General features: G+C 37.4%; 1 protein-coding gene across 1 annotated transcript in view; it reads left to right on the top strand.

Moving 5' to 3' along the window:
* The window catches only part of PDGFC (platelet derived growth factor C), a 145,470-nt gene that overhangs the window by 96,697 nt on the left and 25,859 nt on the right, over positions 1-22,914 (top strand). Inside the window, exon 3 of the mRNA XM_033060384.1 lies at positions 5,971-6,151. Coding sequence (XP_032916275.1) covers positions 5,971-6,151 — 181 coding nt within the window. The remainder of the gene's footprint in view (positions 1-5,970; positions 6,152-22,914) is intronic.

Below are 22,914 nucleotides of genomic sequence, written 5' to 3'. Positions count from 1 at the left end.
TTTCCCTATACAGAGTGTTTGCTTGTGCTGTCACAGAGGCACCTTTTCAATAAAGGTGCAATCTCCCTTCTGTACCTCCAGGAAATCTGCTTTATGAGTTCTTTGCTCTGCTACCTATCTGGCAAGTGGCATTATTCATAGGTAGCTTTTACTGATATGCACTGGTAGTGGTTTTCAATTCCAAGAATCTTGTATCTACTGTGCTGAAGAGACACTGGACTGAATGGGCCCATCTGACATTCATATCAGTATTTCTGTCTGGCAAAAAATGCAGAAGAGTATGATGTAAATTAATACATTTAAAAGGCAATGGAATTAATTACAGTAATTTCACGACCATGAGGCGCACTGGATTATAAGGCGCACCTCCAGGAGTCGGCAGATTTCGCAACTTTGTACATTATATAAGGCGCACCAGACAATAAGGCACACTTTTTTTTTGCAGTGAGGATCCGTGCCACGTGCAACAAAGTAACAAACTAGTAATGAAATTGCACCATTGCGGGTTTACTGGCATGCGCTCAAATTGGAAACATTTTAACAGATTGATGTAGCCTTTAAACACGGCCCCAGGCGCCCTCCCTGTGTGTGGACTGGCCCCAGCACTCCTGCATGCCGCTGACACCGACTGGTGCGGCTGGAGATTGCCCGCGGCCGCCAGGCGGGAGCTGGGAGAGAACTGGCAGAGAGCCAGGAGAGAGCCGGGAGAGAACTGGGAGACAGCTGGCAGAGAACCACCAGAGCTGGGACACAGCCAGCAGAGAGCCGGGAGACAGCCGGGACACAGCCGGGACCTGCTGGGAGCTGCAGCCGTGGGGAGGGACCTGGACTGCCCGCGGTTCGGGACTGCCATGGTTCGGGGCTGCTTGCCTGCGGCTGGGATCTGGTGCAGTCCATGTCGAACTCACTCTCGTCATTAACAACCACCACGGGTAGGCAAGAAACTTTTCTCTGATTGGTTTATCGTGGTCAGAAACTTGCGTCCCGGCTTCCCCGTGGGATTGTTTGGGTGTGGAGATTTAGAGAATGAAATGTCCTTTGTTACCTATTCCTGCTAATTAAATGCTTACAGGGGCCGAGTGCAATACTCATTAACACGTCTTCCTGTTGAGTAAACGAAGAGCAGTTCACAGGAGACTACAGAGACAGACCAATACCAGAAGACATGCTGAGAAGGACGACCACACCAGATCCCAACCACGGGCAAGCAGCCCCCAACCATGGCAGTCCTGAACCACAGGCTGTCCAGGTCCCTCCCCACGGCTGCAGCTCCCAGCGCGTCCCGGCTGTGTCCTGGCTCTCTGCCGGCTGTCTCCCAGGGGGTCCCGGCTCCCTCCCAGCATGTCCTGGCTCATCCCCATGGCTGCAGCTCCCGGCAGATCTCGGCTCCTGCCAGGCGGCCGCTGCTCCCGCGGGTCCTGGCTCTCTCCCCATGGCTGCAGCTCCCGTGGGTCCTGGCTCGGCTCGCAGCTCGCTCTTCCGGGTTGGCAAATGTCACAACTTTGTCCATTATATAAGGCGTACTGGACTATAAGGCACACTTCCAGGTTTGGACCAAAATTTTAGTCAAAAGGGTGCGCCTTATAGTTGTGAAATTACTATAAATAGCTCCTCTGAAGCTTACAGACTTGGGCAACAGGTGGGTGTGCTACCTACCTGGTCACATTGTAAAGTGAAAAAATAATACCTGAGTTAAAATTTCATCTTACATAAAATGAAAAGTAGTGCACAAGTGCCTGCAGTTTCATTATTACCAAAGACTTAAATTTTGTATCGTCTCATGTGGTTTATCTTTTGTGTCTGCACCTTTGCCTTTGAGGGAAACTTAATTTTATCTCAGTGAGAGGAACAGTATTGGTAGCAAAAAAGAAAGTTATGCACCTGTTCAATGAATGATGGAGCAGGCTTTTCTTTTTACAACTGTATTACTGTATCTGCAGGCTTGTTGCTTGCCTGAAATACACTTTTTTCCCCTCTAATCCATCATGCAACTATGTCCTTTTCTTCCTTCTTGGGGTCCTCCCATTATCCCTCTGCCCTTTGTCATAAACTCTGTATTCCACTTGTTCTATCACACATCTTTGCTGTAGATTGACCTGCAGGGAATAACAAAGCTGCTATTAGATATCATGGATTTCAGTGCCTCTGTCATGCTCCAGTGTTCCATTTTCCACTCAGATAAGATGAATCTACCAAGCTTTGAAAAAAATATTGTTGAGCTAAATGTTTGGCCTCAGTTTCCTCTATAGGCAAATATTTTTATTTTACAAAAAGCAATATTATTACTTGCAGATGTAATTTGAAAGTGATCTAAGAAATGAAGACCAAGTAAGGTATCACCAGTACCTCACACTTTTGTTTATTCAAAAGCACAGTTATGGCAAATGATGGAAACCAAGACTTTTGTTCCATAGAAAATATAAATATTTCAATATCAGAAATTAAATTTATTTCAAACAAATGTCAGAGAGGGAAGTAAAATTTCCTTTAGAATGATGGTGTTAAAATTCTTTGTAAAATATCCAAGTTATATTTTAATGATGACAGGTTTTAGTAATTTCCAGTGTTTCAAAAATTGAAGCTGTCCAAACCATTTCAGTGCTATTTTGCAAGAGTTTGTCTGGTGAACTACCAGAGGACCTGGATGGTTTGGATCTGCAAGTGGGTGTGCTATGCCAACACCAGGAAAATCTCAGAATTCTATGTGCTTTTAAAACAAGTTGGAATAAAAATATTACATTGCCCCACAAAATGCTGTAAAAAATTTCAATATTCTTAACTAAAAAAAATAAACATATTTTTATCAAAAAGGGAAGGAAGAATAAATTTCACTTGTCACACACTATTTTAATGAGATTTCTACAGATTTCTACAGATGGAATGGTCCAGTACCACTGATATGGCGCAGGGTTTTACCTCGTCGATTTTTGTTTCTTACATTTTTTTATATATTTGTGAAATTCTGGAGGCAGAGGGAAGCCATAGAAAGGTCATAAAACTTCAAGCAATGATAAACAGCTTGTCAGAATATGTTTAGAAAATGACAGTATAAACCACAGAAAAATGTATAGAAAGGAGAGGAAAACATGTACCCTTGGAAAATACATTTCCTGGTTGGAAAGTTGTTGAAGCTTTCAGTTGCTTATGTTGCTTCCTTGCTCCTTTCCAGTAGATAATCTTTGTTGAGGTGTTAATTTCATGTTCCCAGGCACCCAGGCCTTATAGGAGGGAAATAGATTTTCTGCAACAGGTAAAACAGAAGGCATTGTGGGCATCGTGCCTAAAGGCCAGAGCATCTTTAGTCCCAGAAAAGGAGATCGGACTGCCTTTTTGGCATACATTTTTCTTAGTAATATTTTAAAAATATTACAGATGCAGCACCAGAACATCTATTTAGTAATTTTCAGAGGCTCGTGTTTTCTCCTTTGCACACTGCAAAGAAAAGAAGGCTTCTGTGTTGGTAAGTTCAACATGCATTTTAACATTTTTTTGCTCTGTTGCAGCTGTAAAATGGCATCTCAGTTCTTGGTTATTTATCCTACTTCTCTTGTGTTTCAAGTACAAGCTTCTCTGAATCAGGAAATAATTTTCCATGGCTGTACTATTGTCCTCGCTGCTACTTGGCTCCATGACATCAGCTGCAAAATTATGTAGCAATAATGTAAATGCTAAAGCATCTGAACAACTTTGTTTTGCTATTTTTATAGAAAGTTCAGACATCAGTCCAGATGTCTGATGAGAGGAATTTTAGTCACACAAAAGGCTTTTTGGCAGACTCTTATAGCACATTTAGCCTAGATAACTGACAGGAATAAAGTTATTGGCTAAAAATATCATTGTCTGAACTAGATTTTATTTGATTTTTCAGAATACTTATTTCCCTCAAGTTTGCCTCTTTACTAATGGAATTAATCAGCTCTTATTTGGAAGGTCTAGGATTTAAACTGTGGAATGTGAGTTTCTCTTTTACTTCAGGTATACCAGAAGAGCAAAGGGTGCAATAAAAGTACTGCAAGTTAGGTAGAGGCCCTAAACCTCCTGACTCCCCTCAACATCTTAAACCTAAGTTAATAAATGTAAATATTAGCTTATTTCACTCTTTAAGAATCAGTAAGATAGGTAATTATTTCATAGTCTTAAATGAAAAATAAAAAAGGTTATCTTTAGAAATTTCACAAGCTAATCTTGAAAAGAAAAAATGCTCAGCACTCCAAATAAATTTGATAAATGTGTTGAGCCCTGAGGCCTTAGTACACTTAATGTACAATTACCTTTGTAATAAGTTGTATACCTGATCATAAAGCAAAAACACTGGGGGATCTGTTACAGGATTTAGTTTGTGTTTGGGGGAAAAAAGATAATGATAAAGTAATTAGCATCATAAGTTCAGCAAAGATTTAAAACTGTGGTACATGGCAGTAATGGATTTTGAACACAGTTAATGAGCATATTCATTGCATTCATTTTTAATTAGGTGGAAAATATAGTGGTCCTTTAAATGGAGATAATAAATGTGCAAGTCAGTCTTGCACAAACATGCAACACAAGAATTTATTGCCTGCTGTCTACCTAGGGAACTGGGAATCATTACAAAGATTAGATTGACTGAAAAAAAAATCCAGAAAAAGCTTTAGTAGAAAATGTTTATGAGGTAATAATTTTCACATTAAGTATAGTTTGGTACATTTGGTAGAGTGTGTGTGTATGTGCATGTTTTTTAAAATATGAGCCTTTGCTATCATCAGAGGTAGGACTGTTTGTACCCTTGAAAAGGACTCTGCTATTTACAAATTTAGATTTATGTCAGATGCATTTAATATATGACTGCACATGCAAGAGAACACAAAAATATCAGAAACCACAAAGCTTTCTCAGAGGTTTGTTATGCTGCTGCTTAGGATACAAATTGTGGTTTAAAAGTAAAACTTGGCTCGGGAGCTGCAGCTGAAAACGGCAGAGTGCTTGCCCTGGTTTAACCAGCACATGATCACCTTCCGAAACCACTGGGCTGTGCTACCACCGGGACTCTGGGGGATTCCAGTTGAAGCAGGGAAAGTGCAGCTGAAATGCTCAATGTTTATTCTGTCAGTGGATGGCTGGGGAACTAACATGAAGCAAGTTAAAGCAGTGAAACCAGATGTACCTTCTAGAGCAGTGGCTTTCCATGTTTTTATGACTTGGGAACCCACTAAACCCAGTGAAAACTAGGACCTTTGTATGCCATGCTGTGAAGCTTATTGATGATTGACTGGTATGTCTTAGTTACCTTTCATGGATCTAGTTGAAGTAGTTTACAGATCCGCAAGGATACCCTGACAAATGTTAAAAGCAATGAAACTAAATCAAACCTAATATGTTTAATTCTCTCAACATTCCCTACCTGTATGTTTCTTGTCAATATTTCCACAATACCAGGTTCTTTCCATCATGCAGTGAGGTCTAGGTCTTTGCTCAACAGTTGCCTCGTTGGGATATGCATAAACTCCTTCCAAGTTTTCCTAAGCCTTTATTTAACCTTTAGGAAGTTATTCGCCTCTGGTATTCCAGGAAAGCAAGTTTTCAGTACCAAAAAGCCCCTAGACTTTCACTGCTGGTATGTAGTTGTACTACTGGTGACATTGCAGCACGAATTACTGTACCACTCAGGCATTTAAGGTCTTTTTTTTCTCTGATTTTATTCTGCCCTGTCACACATGTGGTAATTCTTTCTGTACAAGAAGCAAAACCATACACTTGGGTCTCTTCAAAATGCTAACTCTGCTTTTATTTTTTTTAACTTCACTGCATGATTTTATTATGTATGTAAGTCAGTAGCAACTTGGGAACTAAGTTTAAAATAGCTGGCTTTGGCTGCATATTTTTAGCATTTAAAAAAATAAAAAATTGCAGAGTCAGTTTATTGGTTAAATTAGGAAGTTTACAGAATTTTTTGCGAGTAAATAAACTTTTTCTTTTTTTTTTCTTGTTCAGGTATGACTTTGTAGAAGTTGAAGAGCCTAGTGATGGCACTGTTTTAGGGCGCTGGTGTGGTTCCAGTACTGTGCCAAGCAGACAAATCTCCAAAGGAAACCAGATCAGAATAAGATTTGTGTCTGATGAATATTTTCCATCTGAACCTGGATTCTGCATCCATTATACACTTCTTATACCAGTAAGTAACATGTTTCAGATCAAAACATTTCAGGATACAAAATCTTTGAAGTGGTAGCTCAAAAGAATCTTTAAATAGGGTAAGATTAAGTACTGTTAATAGTGTGCAATCTTGCAATCTGTCTTCCTGAAATGTATATTTTGTTTCTGTTTTTTAACTGAGTGCTCCTGTGGTTCTTTTTGGATGGCTTTGGACTAGGAAGTTGTGGGCTCAGTTGTTTGTGTGGAAAAATCAGTAAAATATTTGCATTCCTAATACTGTACTGTGGAAAAAAAAACAATTCCACCTCTGAAAAAAGATCAATTTATGAATCAGCAGTGTGATGTTGAAATAGGATTGGGAAGTTACAAAAAAGAAACTGAAGGGAATAATGTTTTTTTTAGTCAGACATACTCAACCAGATGAATACAGTAATTTCACGACTATAAGGCGCACCCTTTTGACTAAAATTTTCCCCCGAACCTGCAAGTGCACCCTATAGTCCGGCGCACTTTATATAATGGACAAAGTTGTGAAATTTGCCAACCCAGAAGTATGAGCCACAATGGGAGGCAGTGCCGCAGGAGCGCCGAGTGGCGAGGTGGGGCAGGAGTGGGCAACTGCAGCTGGCAGGAGCTGCGTGGGGAGGGAGGGAGCTGCCACTGGCCCCAGCAGCCGCATGGAGAAGGAGGGAGCCAGCGCCGGCCCTGGCCACCACGAGGGGAGGGAGGCAGCTGCCACTGGACCTGGCCTGGGCGCAGGGGGGAGGAGAAGCCGGGCGGCCGCAACCCGGGTAAGGGGGGATGGAGCCGCTGGCGGCTGAAGCCCGTGTGAGGGGGGATGGAGGCACCGGCAGCCATGGCGGCTGAGCCACAAGCCGAGTTGTGCCAGCCAGCGCCGGGCGGGAGTACCTGGGCCCCTGGCAGCCGCGGCCACTGGGCAGGGGAAGTCGGGACCTGCGGCCACGCAGTGGTTGCCAGGAGCTGTGAGCCGCGCCAGCCAGTGCTAGGGGCGGGCAGGAGAGCTGGGGCCCGCAGCATGGGGAGGGCGCCTGGGGCTGCGTTTAAAGGCTACGCCAATCTGTGAAAAATGTTTGCAAATTGAGCACCTGCCAGTACTTCATTACTTTGTTGCACACGGAGCAGCTCCTCGCTGCAAAAAAAAGTGTGCCTTATAGTCTGGTGCACCTTACATAATGTACAAAATTGTGAAATTTGCTGACTCCCGGGGGTGCACCTTATAATCCGGTGTGCCTTATGGTTGTGAAATTACTGTATAGCTAGTTCCCAAACAGAAGAGTTCTTATGATTCTTGACAGCTTTATTATAGAGACAAAGCAGACAATCCATAATATTAATTTTCCTTGTAAACTGTATTTTAGGCTTTTGTTGAATGTTGCTTAAAGCTTGGAAGTCACAGGTATTAAACTAGTCATTTTCTAAAATGGGACTAATTTCGCCATCAACAGTTTTCCATTAATATTTTCATGAAATAAAAGATGTGTAATAGCAAAAAAATGTTTACAGAATTTTAAGGATGAGATAATGTTCTGAAACATTAAAATGGAGGAAAAGAGGAGTTGACTTGTTTTAAAATAGGTATTCCATATTTAATGAGACTAAGGAGTATTTTTTTATTAAATTCCTTGTAATTCACTTTGAATCTCCTAAGTAGTCTCATGGTCTGTGGTATTTTGTTGGTGGAAAATATCTCCAAGTTCAATAAAAAATTTATTAAAAGAATCCATGTTGCAACCCCACTGACATGTGCTTCGCACTGAATGCACTTGGCTGGCTTTATTTTTCTGCAATTTTTGCTCCTTCTCCCCATTGACAAAATTTATGTTATTGAGAAGCATATATTTAGCATGCTGCTGATGATGTCAGTGTAGTGTAGTGGGGATGGGATGTTTGTGTATATGTGTATGTGTGTGTGTGTGTGTGTGTTGCTTTCCTATAAATATTTTTAACTACTTCTACTAACGAAAATCTGCGTCTAAAGGGACTAAAAGTTTGATCTGCATATTTGACTCTTTTATGATTTAGAATAACATTTTTTAGTAGAACACTATGACCTGATGATGGTAAACTTTAAAATTAAATAAAATGTCAGTCTCCAGACTTGAAATAAGGCCAGGTTTAAACTTCACTACACCTGAGGGCAGAATGTAATAAGTATGTTTACTTTTAGAAAATGGTAAAAAAAAAAAATCACTGAATACGTGTATTCGTAGGGCTGGTGCCAAATTCCGTTGTCACAGCTCTAGTATTACACCCTACCTGTTTTGTATCTGTCTAACTTATGTATGAGCCCATTTCTGTGGAGCTGAATAAACAAAGGCACATGAAAATAGGAGTATATGTATGATTATTTTTTTGTCATGCTGTAAAAATAGACTGAGTTTATTTCTTAATATTTGATGGGGAAGACCAGTTAAAAAAATTAAATTATCAGTACTCACAAAACAATGGTTTAATGTTCAAAATATTTACACCTAACACATGCAAGGGACAAGAGCAGCCCACTTGTTGTCATAAGAATTTGGAATGAGCCCCAGAATGTGCAGTATAGCAAACTGCTTATCAGTTAATTTCTAACTCTCACTTTAAAAGAACAGTGATTTATTTCAACAAAAAAATCCTAATAGTCATGCAGAATACAATTACACATTTCAGACAGCAGATTGTAAATTAAATAGATATTGTTTAGTTCCAGGATTAAACCTGCTTCTTGTACCTAAAGCAATTGAAAACCTGTGCAAAATAAAAAGTACTTTACTTTACAACTATATGGTTATCTTATGCAACTTTTCAAGAGAAAATTAAATTTACAGCCCCTCTCCCACATCCCCACAAAAACGATGTAAGCTATAGGAATGAGCTTAAATTTTAAATAAATCTTGAAAAATTATAGCTGGTTCACTAAGAGATTCAGTTCAATGAATTGGTCCTAAACAGTTAATTTTTTTTCCCTTTTTTTTTTTTTTTGACAAGTTGTGGGAAGGGGGAGATGCCTGGTAGACTAGCAGTGAGAGATTGTTTGGAGAGAAATGAAGCAAAACTGAAATAAAACAGTGCAAGCTTGTTTCGGTATTTAAAGACCACACACAGAGAGGGGCACCGGACACATTTTCAGGTCTATTAAAGAGCAAGAGAAATGGCTTTGTTTAGATCTGCTCTAATTTATAGTGTATGTATATGTATATATATATATATATAATTTTTTTAGGTTTTTTTTTCTTTGTATATTATATTTCAAACCAACTTTTCACATGATCGGTAGTAGGAGAACGGCTATTGATCTGATTATTTCTAGGATTTAGTTATTCAAAAGAAAGGACTCACAGCCATTCCAATATCAGTGGATGCGACACTATTTTCTAGAAAGGTTTGATGCAGGATTGGAAAACACTGCATAAAAGCAGTACACATACTGTATACAAGCAGAATGTTCCCCAAGCAAAACATGATGCTTGTCTTCCGATTCTAATTAGTGCTTAATAATTTGAATTTCTTCCATTTTAAGTTGAGTATTGTGGCTGCATTTGCAACATTCTGTAATTCTGGTCTTACTCCCACTTTCTTTTCTCTATTTAGTACTTAAAAATTAATTTTGTCTGCAATATCATGAAATGGCAGCCAGTGTTGAAAAAGCTTATTCTTATTAAGTGAACATGGTTTGTGTTATTCCACAATTATTATGCTCCTTTCAGCACAGCTATTATTCTGTCACTCTTTCATGCTCTGCCCTGTCACTTCATGCTTGCTGTTGAGCTGCTTTATTCATAAGGCTGCCTAGTGATGGTTCTCAGTTTTGACCAGCTATCCATTTACTAAAAATCATGATTTTGGCAGCACTGTGCCACCTAAACCCTCATAGAACTGTATTGCAAAACCAATCCGTATTTCATTTTTTCCCCTTCTTCTCACTTACCCTGTATAGTAGCCACATGAAATTGAGGGAAATCTTATAAACTTTTATAATATACATTTGGGCCTCAGTCTTCCTGGTGACTTGTTTAGTTTAAACTATGTCAGTTACAAGTTTGGCAGAGAAAACTTGTTGTAATAAAGTCCATTGTTAGTTGGGGAGTGGGTGAATGGGATACTTGATGCCTGAGGTGCCATTAAGGAATGCATGACTGATTGCCAAAGTAGTTATTAATTATTCAGGGCACTCTGAACAAAGCAGCCCCAGTTAAAGTTGAAGCTGGGGGTGACTGTATTCCACTTCTTTTTTGGCATATGGTAGCATGTCATTTGTCATCAAAGATCAGGCCAAAGATCTTTGAAAAGAACAGACTTAACCCTCTTTTATGCAAGCAAAGATGAAACTCCAAGAAACTGTCCAAAGACTGATCTGATTTAGAATTGTCTTAGCAGGTGGTTTGGGATTTTGGTGCAGTACCTGTTTGGCTACGTGGGTGTCAATCCAAGAGAGTGGTCTGGTTTGTTTTTCTTTTTTCCCCTTTTGATACAGAGATTTTGTTATTATTTCTCTTGCTTTTAACAGTAATGGAAGTTAAACAGATATTGCTATGAGAACTGTCTAATAATATTTCCTTTATTTCATCCAAATTGACTAAGCTTTGCTCTTTAAAGATTGAGAATATTACTCTTCTTTTGTGGAACCTTTTTAGTTGAGCTTGTTGACTGAAACAGGCAAATAAAATTAAAATACTAATAGAAAATAGAAACTAGAACAGAGAGGAAAGCTCGTACCCTGCTTTCGCTTTCTGTCACAAGTCTACAGATTTCACTGCAACCAGGTGTGTTTCTAACGTGTTTATGCTGAAGCCCAAGAGATGCTTAACTGTGTCTGCAATAACTGGAAATCCATCTGGAAACATCATAAAGAACATTATTGATCTCCTAAACAAATTTTTTTTCTACATTCTCTTTAGAAGTGGTCAAAAGGTTTTAGAAATAAAACTTCAGGGTTTTTTAAGCCAGGGTGGTATGAAGAATCAGGAGAGTGGATGAGTGTAACACAGCACTTTGCATTGCTACATGAAATGAAAAGGAACTGTGAAAACCCTTCATGTGGTGGGAAGGACTCTAAAATAAAACCTCTGTGTTCAGAGTTTCCACTGATTAGGTACAGTGAAACCTTAGCCTAGATAATTGAACAGGCTACTAAAGAGGCTCCAGTGTGCAAGTTCCATGTATTAATTTTCTTTTGTGTGGCAAAAGTAAATTGTAAGTCAAAGATGTTTTGGAACTAATTCTTTCCTTAGAGATTCCATTTTGCTTTAAATTCTTGCTTAGCGTCTTAGATGAGATAATTTCTTAGATGAGACTTTAAATATTACCCCAAAATACATAGAGAGGAATGAAATGTTTCAGTTATCAAAAAAAAATCCAAAAAGTACAAACTGAGAGTGGCAATTATCCATGGGACTAAAATGAGTGGTGGAGGAAAACAACTTTGAGGCAAAAGAACCTCTGAAGTATACTTTCTAATTAAATCATAATGCTTTTTTTTTTTCCTGTGACCATATCTCAGTCTGTCCCAAGGCATCATAAAAAGTTTAGATCTGTGTGTGTGAAGCAGATTTGCAGAGAGACAAGGTTAGACAGGACTTTAGCAAGATTATGCACCTGCAAAGAAGTCCATAAAAGTGTATCCTTAACTTCCACAACCTGAGGTGTCAGTGAGGATTTTCTGAGACTCTAAAAAGAAGAGTGGCATTTGGAACCATTTTGATGTCGTCATTTAGTTCTTAAAAGGAATGAGTAAACATATCTAATAACGAGGTTTGTACTTTGAAGAACAAGGTTCCTTTCCCTTCGGCCAAAATCTGAATGCAATTTCTCATGTAGTACATACAGTATAAACTATTTCTTTTATATCTTTCTGTGATGTTAGTCTTGCAGTGGCTCAGGTTGAAGGGAATCACAAATTGTTTCATTGCTTGTGAAAAAAAAAAATTGATTCCTTGGATTAAACTTTTTTACAAATTTATCATATATTTGACTAAGATTTAAATTCATTGATTTATGAAGTTTATTGAATATGACATTCCATATCATTGAGGCAAGAGATGAAAAATCAGCTCATTTTCGTATTTCTAAGTAAGTAGCAGTAATTTCAAAATTAAATGCAATTGCATTACCACAAATGTCATGCTTCGGCGGTTTTTTTCTTTATAACAAGTTCTGTACCAGTTTTCTTCCTGAAAAATTCAGGAATGTTCAACAAGTAACAAAATGCTTTTGGTTTGTTTTTTTTAATGGAACATTAACGTAAGTCTTAAAAAATTTTGAATTTTTGAATTTGGGGGCATTTTTTTGAAAGAAAGTACTGAGGGGCAATCACAACAAATGACATGGACACAAGCTCATGAAAATTACTTTCATTATAGTTCTCCAGAGCATTATGTCCCAGTTAGATCACTCTGTGCCAACTTATTTCAAGCAGAAATTATTACCATAAACAAGAGATGGGGTAATGCAACTGTCAAGGGTAACCTTTACTGCTCCTTGTCCCAAATAATGTCTTTGATCACATATTAACCCTCTCCTCCCACATGAAAGCAGACCATAGAACAATTCAGTGGAAACAATTAAATACCCTAAAAATTGAAAATGTTTAGAAAATTTATTGGAAAAATATTTCAAATACATGAAACAATCTCTTTTCTTCATTTTCTGTAAATTACCCAAAGACTTTTATAATTTCCATTTAGTAATGAATATTTATATTGTCAGAGATTCTTCTTAGTATTTGAAAATTTTATAAACTTTATTAGTGTCTCATAACATTTTGGTAGAGAAGTTTATGGATGTGTATTTAACTTGGAAATGAGTTTTACCTGGTCTATCATTTACTTTTTTGCAGTGTTCTACTGTAAATTTTAATGTTGTATGCTCTGCTTTTTTCAAAAATTTAAAAGTTTTCTTTGAAGGTCCTCAAACAAACAAACAAACAAAAAAACCTTCAAACTTCAAACAAGACTGTGACTTAAGTGCAGTTTGTATGTAAAAAAAGTCACTCTTCAACTGTAAACTCAGTGATGTCATGTAACTGGAGCTTTGGATGCTACTTCAACAGAAATATTTCACAATAATGTTTAAATGTTCCTTTAGTCTTTCAAGATTATTCTGTTGTCATGGTTCAAATTTATTTGTTCAATCTAATTGATCATATCTATCCTAAATAATGCAGTGTATCAATTATTTGTAATTTTTTATTTAATCCTTTACTAAATATTTTATGAGCTACTTTTCACTTGGTATGTTTGGTTTAAAAAACCCAAACTATCCTCCCCCTAAAAAACCCAACTGAACAAAAAATGGCAACAAAATGTCCGGACAAAAACCCCAAACAACACCACCTTCCTCTTCCCCAAAGTTTTTTTAGCAACCCATACTTTTTATACCTTAAGTACTATAGAATCATCTAGTTGGTTATTCCTTCTGCAATTTTCAGGATCAACATTTTTGAGAAAGCATGCTGACGGCTTCTTGAATAATTCCAAAGCAAAGTGATTCTATCCCATTCTCAAAGTAATCCTCCGTGTAACTGGCACAGTCCTGTTTTTTTTTTTTTTTTCAAATACTGAGACATTGTGTCTGACTTGGTTGCTAACTGAAAAAAGGGTAAGCAAATGTACATTTCATACTAGGTTTCAGGCACCACCATAGTTTTCATTTATGCCGTTCAGATGCATTCCTGTTCTGTCCCTACTCCTTATTAGTGTCTTAGTCACACCACAATCCTATCCGTTACCTCACCCCAGCAAAACAGGCAGCAACTAATTAGAGTGATGTGTTTTATGCTAAATTTTCTTACTATGATTCTGGTAGGAAAGGGCAAAAGCAGAAATGAAATAATAGAAGAGTGCAACTTCTTAATTTATTTTATTTTATTTAATTTTCACAGGCTAGAGCTATGAAGGGGGCAGTTCTAGACATTTGAGATAAACTCAGCTGTGGAGCAGCTTCTGTAGATGGCTTACAGCACAATCTAGCTCCACAGGTTGGTAGAAGTACCTCTTTAAATTCAGGAGAAAAATTCTTGACAGAGTAATAACACTGTATAGTAGCTTCAAGGTAAGAGTTCACTTGTGGGAAGATTAATATGGGATATTAGTAGTGGTATTTAGACAAATTCTTTTTTTTCTAAAAAAGGGATTGCTAATAAGCGCTATGGGAATACCAAATTTGCACCTATCTGTTCTTTGCAGTACGTAGCCTCTGGTATTACAGATGGGGATTAGGAGCTGTCATTTGTTAGTTTCTAAAAGTGTTCAAAACCTTTTTAATGATGACAATGAAAGGCTTGGCTGAAGAAACCAGGATTGTTGTTGAAAAGCTTTAAGTTTTGTTTTTATGGGAAAGTCTAGAAAATCACAAAGCTGTCACATCTGTTCTTGTAATTATCTCAGGCTAGGGTAGTAGACAAGGAATTCAGGAAGGCTGCTTCCATGTTTGCTTCTAGCCGGCTGATGTTGTTGAAGAACTGTAATTGTTTAAAAACAAAAATAAATTTTAAAAACCTTGCATGTGGAAATGGAAGGCAATTTTTTTGACCAAAGACCTTTCCAGAGGCTTGACTAAAAATTTCACTTTGCTTTTGAGCTAAGCAATAAATCACAGGAAAAAAATATTTATGATCATTTACAAGGACAAATAGAATGCTGGTCTTCATATTGAAAGGTGTGTTTCAATGCATGAAAGACCCAGTCTAAAGGCACTTGAAAGGTGGAGGTGTAGAAGCAGATGACACAGCCTTTCCAAGAAATTCTGCATATAATCCTACAGACACTGTGGTGGTTGGTGGATTCTAATAACATTTCCTTTTCAGCTGTGAAAGGGTTTCTTGGGGGGAGCTCTGTAATAACTCTACCCTGACATCCCTTACAGCAGTTCTTGGTCTCATCTGAGTGTGTTAGGAGGATAGGGGGGTTTCAGTGTAGTGTTATACATAGTTAAACCAAGATGGTGATTTATTGTTCAGTATCTAGCTCTGGTGTATTTTGGTAGCAGTTAGGTTCAGAGTTTGTCAGTGGACATCTCATTCTAAATATTCTTCTAACAGTATGATAAGCAACCCTTAAAAATCATGACCATCATTAGAAAGACACATGCCGTGCTAGAGAAATTTTGTTAGAAATCAGTATCTTAATAGTTTAGCTAGCAGTTGGTTTAATAAATGTAATTCCTGAATTTGAATTTTCCAGTGTTTTATTTTCACTATTTTTCTTACTATGTCTGCATGTAAGTGTTTAAAAGGCCACTGTTCTTGAAGCTTGAAAACCCCTAAAATTTAAAATACCTTTGAAAACAAATTTTTGCTAACTGTGCAACCAACCCTGAACTTCCCTGCTGACTGACAAAACCAAAATGACTAGGTAGCCAAGGAGAGTAAGATAACTTACTTGAGCCAAATTATCAAAGCCTCTCAGTCATCATCTATGTTTCTTGAGGGGAAAGGATTAAATGCCAAATAATTTTAGACTTTCTAACTGGAAGGACATTTAACTCCATATATGAAAGCTTTTATTAGGTGAACTGTTAATAGGGTTGCCCTTGCTTATCTTCTAAAATAATTCTGATCTATTAAACTCTTCTGATTTGTGTGTGCATATTTGTCTTTGGACTTTTCAGTGTGAGGTATTCTGGGTAATCAAAAGTTAATAATGAAATACTTCCTGTTCTTAAGTCATCTGTGTAATACCTTTTTGGTTTGGAATTCTTATATTTTAGTTTAAGTAAATTCTGTCATTGATCTCCTCCCGTTTGCACTTTGTCAATATATATAATTTTAAATACTTTATTTATTTAATTTATTTAATTTTCTGCTTAAGAAAGTCATAAGCACCTTTCATGTAGGAAAAAAACCCTTTGCAATTAGGTTCCTAAAATAGTAGCATATCTTTGATGCAAAATTAATGTGGAATTAAGAGTGTTTTGAAACTGTTTGCTGGTATAAAAACTTCAGATTACAGCTCAGCTTTTCACCAAAAATCTAAGGTAAATGGTCAAGTTAACAGTAGAAAAACAGCTAAAAATTTTCAGAAAGTTTTTCAATTCTTTAAATTGGAAAAGTATTTGCTGTTAAAGAGGGGGAAAAAAATCTTAAAATTTCCTTTATAAAGTTTGATATTTCATCACCTGAAACATTCAAATTACAGAGGAATTTAGAAATTCAATCCATTAAATGTCCTGGTAAACAGGACCAACTTTTCTGTATAGGCCATTTAAAAAAAGTGGTTGATAATTTTAAAACACTTTTGCCCATCTGAGGAGCATCATTAAACAAGTCATACAAAAGCACAATTTTCTAAACTACTGCTATTTAGTGGATACTTTATAGATAGGACTGGTCTAAATTTTGTGGTGCATATTTGAAAGAGTAATAAAATATTAAGGTGTAGTCATCATGAAAATCTAAAACCAGAGAAAAATGATTTTACTAGCACCATTAATTTCTTAATTTTTCTCTGAACTTGGTTCCATAATAAATTATGAGAGTACAATTACAGTGATTTCATGAGTATAAGCCCCACCCTTTGGACTAAAATTTTGGGCCCAACCCAGAACTGCAGTTTATACTCTGGAGCAGCCAATATATGGCAAAGTTTTGAAATTTGCTAACCCGGAAGTGTGAGCCACAGGCTGAGCCGAGCTCGTGAATTGAGCACCTGCCAGTAAAACCCGCGATCGCATGATTGTTACAAATTGGTTACTCTGTTGTGTGGTGGAGAGAGGCAGGCTCCCGCCAGCACCATGGGGGAAGGCAGGCTGGGCTCCCTCCCTCCAACAGCGTGGGGGAAGGTGGGCTGGGCTCCCTCCCGCACAGGGGAAGGCGGGCTGGGGTCCCTCCTGCGTGGGGGAAGGCAGGCTGGGCTTCCTCCCACCAGTAGTGGGCTGGACTCCCTCCCACTGGCAGCGCGGGAGAAGGCGGGCTCCCGTGGGCGCCGCAGGGGGAGCGGAGCTCGCGAATTGAGCACCTGCCAGTAAAACCCGCAATCACACGATTGTTACAAATTGGTTACTTTATTGCACGGTGGGGGGAGGCGGGTTCCTGCCAGCACTGCAGGGGAAGGCGGGCTGGGCTCCCTCCCATGGGGGGGAAGGAGGGCTGGGGTCCCTCCCGCCAGCAGCGGGCTGGGCTCCCTCCCACCAGCAGCACGGGAGAAGGCGGGCTCCTGTGGGCGCTGCAGGGGGAGCAGAGTTGCGAATTGAGCACCTGCCAGTAAAACCCACGATCGCGTGATTGTTACAAATTGGTTACTTTGTTGCATGAACATCCTCACTTCAAATGAAAGTGCACCTTATAATCCAGTGCGGTTTATATATGGACAAAGAATGAAACATTGCCAAAACCCGGAAGTGCGGTTTATAATCCAGTGCGGCTTATATGTGGACAAAGAATGAAAAAGTTGCCGACACATGGAAGTGTGGTTTATAATCATGTGCGGTTTAGACTCATGAAATTACTGTACTTTTGAAAGACTTCTCCATTGTCCTTAGTTAAAAACTTACAAAAGGTAATCTCCTATTCGAGCAATTAGAGAATTAATAATCAAGCGATTAGAGAATCCCCCAAGAGAACTAGGAAGCAACACATCTTGCATGGGGTACAGTGCGTGAAGTTTTTGGTTTAGGTCTTTTATACGCTGCTCTGACCTTTTCATGCACAGTGTTCTGTCCTCAGTTACAGTCTGCCATAGCTTCTTGCAGAGTGGCAATTTCCACTATTTTTCTTTCTGCAGGAAAAGGATGGAGGTTGTTTCTGCCAAGTATGACATTCAGAGGAGAAAGAGAAAATAACAGTCAAGTTACCCAAGGGGTGATAACTGGCAATTGCTATTTCTAATTGCTAGTGCCAAATTGTGATGGCTAGGTCATTTTGTATACAAATGGTGTTCTTGTGGGCATTATCAGGTGAATAATTGTATTTTAAAGGTAATTTAATAATGCACTAATTTGAATTTATTATTACATGCAATTTTAATGTTATTTCTATTAATATACAGCACCACTGAAATTTCAATAATAATCATATACTTTCCAACTTATAGGCTTGAAATCTTTGGAATTTTTTATTCTAGTTCTTTTGTCATTTACAGTGTGACTCATGACGTATTTTTAAACATGCAGTTCCCATTGCCTTCAACAGGAACTATTAGGTATTGTGAGTCTGAAAAACAATGACCACTCCATCACAATAATGGTCACATTATTCAATCCTAAATAGATTTTTATGGTTTTTAAAAATATATTAATTAATTAATTGACAAATAATTGTTTCCCTATATGTGCTTATTACAATGAGATTAATGTTCTACCCAGCATTTATGTATTCCTCTAATTTCCTAATTAAGTGAATTATATACCATGGACCAGATTCAGTAACGAAGTAGAGATTGCTTGGAGGAATTAAACTTCGATGCTAATCAGGTTAAATCGGTATTGATGCTCTCATTCTGAGATTACAGTCAGTGGTTATCCCAAACAATTGGTTTAATTTTCTGTGGCAGAAGTTGAATTGTAAGAGATAAAAAAGAAAAGAGTTGTCAATGTTTTAGTTGCTTACTAAAACATCCTAGATTTTTCAGAATTCTCTTTGACACTATAATAGTTGCTAAGGTAACCCATATCTAATACTAGTATATTGTTTGAGAAGAGAATATAACCTGAATTGTTAAATAGCAAAATGTCTTCTTCTGACGTCTTAACAGAAATATAACCTTACAAAGGGAATTTATGCTCATCTAAATTCAGGCAATTTACATTAAGTTGATGGTGATGTACTTGAAATGACAATTTGTCTTCTCTGCCATTCCCCAAGTGGTTAGTGCTCATGCATACTAATTTGCTCATTCAAATCCTTGTTTGTCCACTGGGACTGCACAGATAATCTAAAAGATGCAAAGTAGCTTCAAATTAAATAGTAAATAATGAAAGAATGCTAAGAACATGATAATACTATCTTCTTGGCAATTAGATATCTCAAATGTATAAACATTTACAAAACCAGAAAATATTTCCTCCAAATTCAAGACTGAGTCTTCCTTAGCAAAACATAGCAGCTACCACAGCCACTTTACTCAACTTGTTTAACATTGCTTCCTAAGTGTAATTCATGCAGAACATCTCAGTTATGTTTCATTTTTGGTATTGATAACCTTCAGAATGTGTTTTTATTTTTATTTAAACAATCATATTATCTCATAGGGCTTCGCTGTGTAGGGCAGGTAGGAGAAGTCTGACCAGAATAAGCCATGCAGATCTCTTCAGTGAATTTTCTTGACTGGTGTTTTCCTTGCAATGTCGCTTCCATCCCCTCTGCCACACTTTTTTTTTCCCCTCCTCTTCTTGCTGTGTCTGTCCATCATGCCCTGGAAAAAACATACCAAAACATATATTCAGCAATCATTGCTTATAAATAATGCCTTTTTAATATCAGCTTAAATTATCTTATTTGGCTTAATTCTGAGATAATGCTTTGTTGGGAATGCCAAAGAGCATTTTCAATGTCATGGCTGTGAAATAGATTTGCTAACTTGGTCAAAAGATAGACTTGTGATTTGCCAGTATCTTTCAATCCAGTAGGCTAAGGCAACAAATAACTTTGTTTTCTCTCTGTTGAACCACACATCACACAATGTCTGCAGTTCACAAGAAGTCATATGTCTTATGAGCTGGAAAATTCAGGTGTAACCAGTGCATCACACTTTGGCTTTTTACTTAAACTGATAATAAGCTCTACATCTAACCACTTCCTAGATTGCTGTGAATAGCAGCTTGTGAAACCACAATTAATTAAAGTTCAGAAAACCCCAGTTTTTGATGGCTTGTGTTCTGTAATTAACTCCATATATTCTACGTTAAATCATCAGGAACTGAATGTATTGCTGAATCAGTGAATGGGAAAATAAGAGACACAGAGATATTTTAAGTATATATACAAGCAGAAAATTAGTTTCAGAGCATAAATATTAATTTTTCAAATTAATAAAAAAGGGTACATGGTGGGAATAGAATGACAGATACCTCGTTAAAAGACTTCGCAACTCTTGTAAAATTATGTTTTTGAAATACAAAATTGAAGAAAGCCTTCACTTCTTTCAAAAGTGACAGTATGATATAGCAGATAGAAGCAGTTTGTAACTGGGTTATGATTAGTACGGTGTTCAGCACTTCTCTTATTGTGCAAGTGTTTAAACTCTGTAGCTTTCCTTCGCAGTGAATGTGCAAAAACAGAGTAGTGTGAAAGGAGGAAACCAGATGAAGGTCTGTGCACACGAGGAAATCCCTTTAAATCAGCTATAAACAGTGTGGTGGCAGGATTGGGGCAACAATCAATGCCGGAATAAACTTGTTTGAAATGTTACAAGGAAGATTAATGGCCTGGTTGAGGACATAAAGCAGCATAATTTTATATCATTTCTGTTAAAAAGACTACCCATATCTGTACTATGTTAGCAAGCCCAAGTGAATATAATTATCTGTCTGTCTATCTGTCTATCCATCCATCCATCCATCTGTATAAAGATACTTGATCTAGTTGATCATTAGAGAATTAGAGACAATTTGGTCACATCTGTGGACAATGACATTGTTATAACTGAAGATATCAGGTTTAATGGAAGACAGCTGATTAACTAGCAATCCTCAGGACAGTGGTCTTCTCTCTTCGAAGTTTTGGATTTTTTATTACTATGGGTTTATTACTTGACAGATGCTGTCTTTCCTCATTTTCTTCTTTTTTTTTTGTCAAGGAAAGGGGAGAAAAGGAATTGCATCTACAAAAGAAAATGTGTATTTATTCATTATAGTAAAAGTAATTAGACTGTTTCAAAGATTCATTTCATTTTTAATAACACCAAGAATCAGGCTGAGGCAGTTGTTTATAATGGTGCTTTAAAATTCAACCTATTCTATTTTAATGGATTTTTTTCATGCTGTAAACTCCACCAAATTTCATGGGAGACTATTAGAAACAGAATTAAGCAGTCTGCTCTCAAACCATCTTTGAAGGATTAATTTAAATAGCTTTGAAAAAGTAGAGCATAGCAGAAATGCATCTAGTTTTATTTTATAGCTGATACTAAAACCATCTTCTCAAGTGTGTTATAATACATACTATTTTGAGGTTTCAAAGGAATTGTAAACCATACTGCCAAAGGAACTTCTGCTACTCCAAAGGAACTTTTAATAAAAAACCTATAACTTCCTAATTTCCTTCAAGAGAAAGTAGCTAAATTAAAGTCCAAAATTGAAGTAGTTTCATTCTCATTTTAGTTAATGGCTTGTGGTTTGATATTCAGCTAACAAAAACAGAATGTATTTTTCTACCGGATATTCTATATTTAGATATACTGCCATGCAGTTATTTCTTTTTATATGTACCATTAGTTTACTAAATCCAAAGTGCTAAAATGTACAAATGGACAAAGAGTTACTGAGGAAAAAAAGTATTTGATTATGTATTCAAATGAGCTTCTGGCATAGTTAGTCAGAACAGACTTTAAAATTATTTAGAATTAATTTGTTTCTAAAATTCAACATGTCACTCAGCATAATTTTAGATATTCTAGAAAGATCAATATTCCAAGTAGATGCTTTGCAATATAATAACAGAGATGCAAGGCTGGAAGGGAACTCAGTGGGACTGGACATTTTCTGAGCAATTGTCCTGCTCTAAGCAGGGAGTAGATACATTAAGATCATTTTTGGTAGATTCTAGTGCCGTTGCTGAAGTCCAGGGATGGAGATTTCAGAGATTCTCCATGTCATCTGTTGCACACTTTTACATTGAATACAACTTCTTACAAACGCTTAACATAAATAATTCTTGTCATTGATGGACTAGGGAATAGTGATCATCTGATGCTCTTTTGCATGTTTGTTGTCTCCTGTCAGCCTGGTCTTGTCAAGATGAAAGAAAGGTGTATCACTAAATCTTTTATCATGGCTCATTATTTTGTTTTCATCTTACTCTTTCATGTGAATATCTTGTTTCTCTCTGCCTGTATCTCACAAGTGCTGGAGATAAATCTGAGCACTGTATTTCAGCTGAGACCTCTCTAGCAGCTCAATACCTGTTTTTATGATGTTCTGAAAATGTCTGAATGAGATTTGGTTTTTTCAACCAGGATCCCATTATCTCCTATTCAGGTTTTCATCTTCTCTGTAATATTGCTTATTCTGCGTCGTACTCTGTTTATGATTTTGTATTTATGCTTTTAATATTCTACTCCTAAATGCAAGGGATTTCAAAATACTTTTTATTAAATTTCTTTTATGAAGCGTACTTTCCCAATTAATTTTGACTTTTATTTGCTGTGAAGCTGTGTTACTTGTGTGAGTAATATATATCTAAGTATAATGAAGTAACGTGAAATATGTGATGACACTAAGAATGGATATATTAGGAGAGAGATGAGGTTCTTTCCCTGCAAAGTAATGCTTTGTTCAAGGACTTTTTGCCTTCAAGGCAGGACAAGGTCTGATTTGCAATGTCTGCTGTACAGGAATGTTGGGTGTGTTCATTTTTTTGTGATATGAAATGAACAGAAACCTGTTGTGGAATGCAATTTAACATGTATACTGAAGGATCAGATTAAAGTAGTTTTATTGTCCTTCACAAATACACTTTCCAGTTGTAAGAAACAGTCATTCCTAGTGTTTAATGTTTGATGAATCTCCTGTGAACATACTGGGATAAGTAAACATTTTCTTAAGAACACCTATCCCTTTCCAGTGGGGAAGTTCCTAGAGGGAACTTAAAGAGCAGTTCATTCACTGACTCCAAACACTTACTTTTGT

The sequence above is a fragment of the Catharus ustulatus genome, chromosome 5, assembly GCF_009819885.2.
Source record: "Catharus ustulatus isolate bCatUst1 chromosome 5, bCatUst1.pri.v2, whole genome shotgun sequence".
In the NCBI taxonomy this organism is placed as follows: domain Eukaryota; kingdom Metazoa; phylum Chordata; class Aves; order Passeriformes; family Turdidae; genus Catharus; species Catharus ustulatus.
Note: the sequence above shows the minus strand (reverse complement) of the source record. Positions and strands in the feature narration are given on the sequence as shown.